Raw genomic sequence first — 1,791 nt, forward strand, 5'->3', positions numbered from 1 at the left:
TTATTTTAATGTCAAATAATGTCATATATAGTTAATGTCAAATATAGTTAATGTCAAATATAGTCAAATATAGAAGAAATATATTTTATAATTGAAGTATGATAAAATTGACTAAACAGCATTTAAAATACATTTCGTAACATATTTTCTTTCTATTTTTGCTAAGTTAGTCATAAAACATTTCAAGGTTGTTCATTGTGTAATCTTTTATCTTCTTACAGACTTTGAAGATATTGAAGTTCACAACCAACCCTACTGTCTCATCAGCGACGAAACCACCACCACTACCACAACAACAGCAGCAGCAACAACAGCAGTAAATATATGATAATAAAACCATAAGAACAACACCAACAACAAAAGTAATTCCTCATTACTACTGAAAGTGAGAATAAGGAGAAAAAAAACTATATCCGGCAGAAACATTAAATGAGTCATTTTCAATCGTATTTAATTGAGTTTATCGTCCACCTCTAATACTTGCGCCATTTTGTTGCCTTAGTAATTCTATTTAAAATGATTTTCAATACAGTTTCACCCAGAATTTCTTCCGTTACCCCAGAGTCTTTGAATGCAGCCTCTGCAAATGCAACACTTTTGTCTTGTATTTGGTTGACATCCATTCACATTTGTTTTCGGCCTCAACCACGATCGAAACAATACATTCATAAAGAACACAAGCCTTCAGGTAAGTTAGATGAATTTCTGAAGCTGGCGTTACTTACTATGGCAGAATCGTCTGAGAAAAGAAGACCCATCGGAATCACGGATTTCGCAAAGATTCTCCATGCAAAAAGTGATCAAACTAAAACTTATGAAATGACACGGAAACTGGCCTTTAGGACTTTATCAGCTTATATAAGTAAAAAAATCAGACGTGTTATACAAGAAGAGTATGCTGAGGAGGGAATAACTCGTAAACCTGATCTTTATAACAGCAATGTCGATGTTTTACTTGCTTCTCCGCAGTTCCATGACAACTCTTACCAAATACGCTTTCCTTTATCTTATAGTATACTATTAAATTTTGGTTTTGACGGCAAATCTCACATACTGTTTAGTGACACACACTGGGATGACGACTATTTTGAGTATAACCCGGACTGTAAATCAACAGAAATTTTTGACCCAACGAATAACGTGTGTCGTCCTGTTATCTGTGAACCAGGTCACCATTTTGTGCATGATTCTTGTGAAGAAATCGTAGGAAACGCACCATCGAAAGTGGAAAAGGAATCACCCGAAAATCTTTTTCAGGAAGACATCATGAACATGGTTGTTTTAAAGGCTAATGTTACATTTTCTGACTATTTAATCGCCTTGACAGCTGACTTTAAAGACATGATGATTGAGTCGTTGAGTAAATTACTCAACACTTCTGCAAATAGGATCCAGAACTTTACCGTTCACAAATCCGAAAGCCCAACCAACCCAGCCAATTTAATAATTCAAAGATTGCCTACTAAGCGATACAGTATGCACATCGATCGCGACATTTTCTCCAAGGAGTATTCATCACCAACACAAGGATACGGACAAAGAGGAGAATTTACCATGGAGATATCATTTATTCTTATGCCACTTAATACAAACAAAAGAGAGGGGTAAGAGTGTATCATCAATATTACAAGAAATGGACTCTCTTATTCAAAGTCAAAGTTTTATGATAAATGTTAAGGAAACACGCGTAACAGTCGTCGGGTTGAAATGACTCGGATACCATAATGCCGAATATGTGGTGTATGAATGGCATTAAGAGTTATTACACAGATACTCAGTTCACTATGGTAA

At 35.2% G+C, this 1,791-nt stretch overlaps 1 protein-coding gene across 1 annotated transcript in view; it reads left to right on the plus strand.

Annotated features, from left to right (window-relative positions):
- LOC118761815 overlaps positions 1-1,604 on the plus strand; it is a gene marked incomplete at its 3' end in the record, with an annotated part of 6,298 nt that extends 4,694 nt beyond the window's left edge. Inside the window, exon 2 of the mRNA XM_036499971.1 lies at positions 222-1,604. Coding sequence (XP_036355864.1) covers positions 517-1,604 — 1,088 coding nt within the window. The remainder of the gene's footprint in view (positions 1-221) is intronic.
- Positions 1,605-1,791: the final 187 nt, after the last annotated feature.

Source organism: Octopus sinensis, unplaced genomic scaffold, assembly GCF_006345805.1.
Source record: "Octopus sinensis unplaced genomic scaffold, ASM634580v1 Contig17649, whole genome shotgun sequence".
Classification (NCBI taxonomy): Eukaryota; Metazoa; Mollusca; class Cephalopoda; order Octopoda; family Octopodidae; genus Octopus; species Octopus sinensis.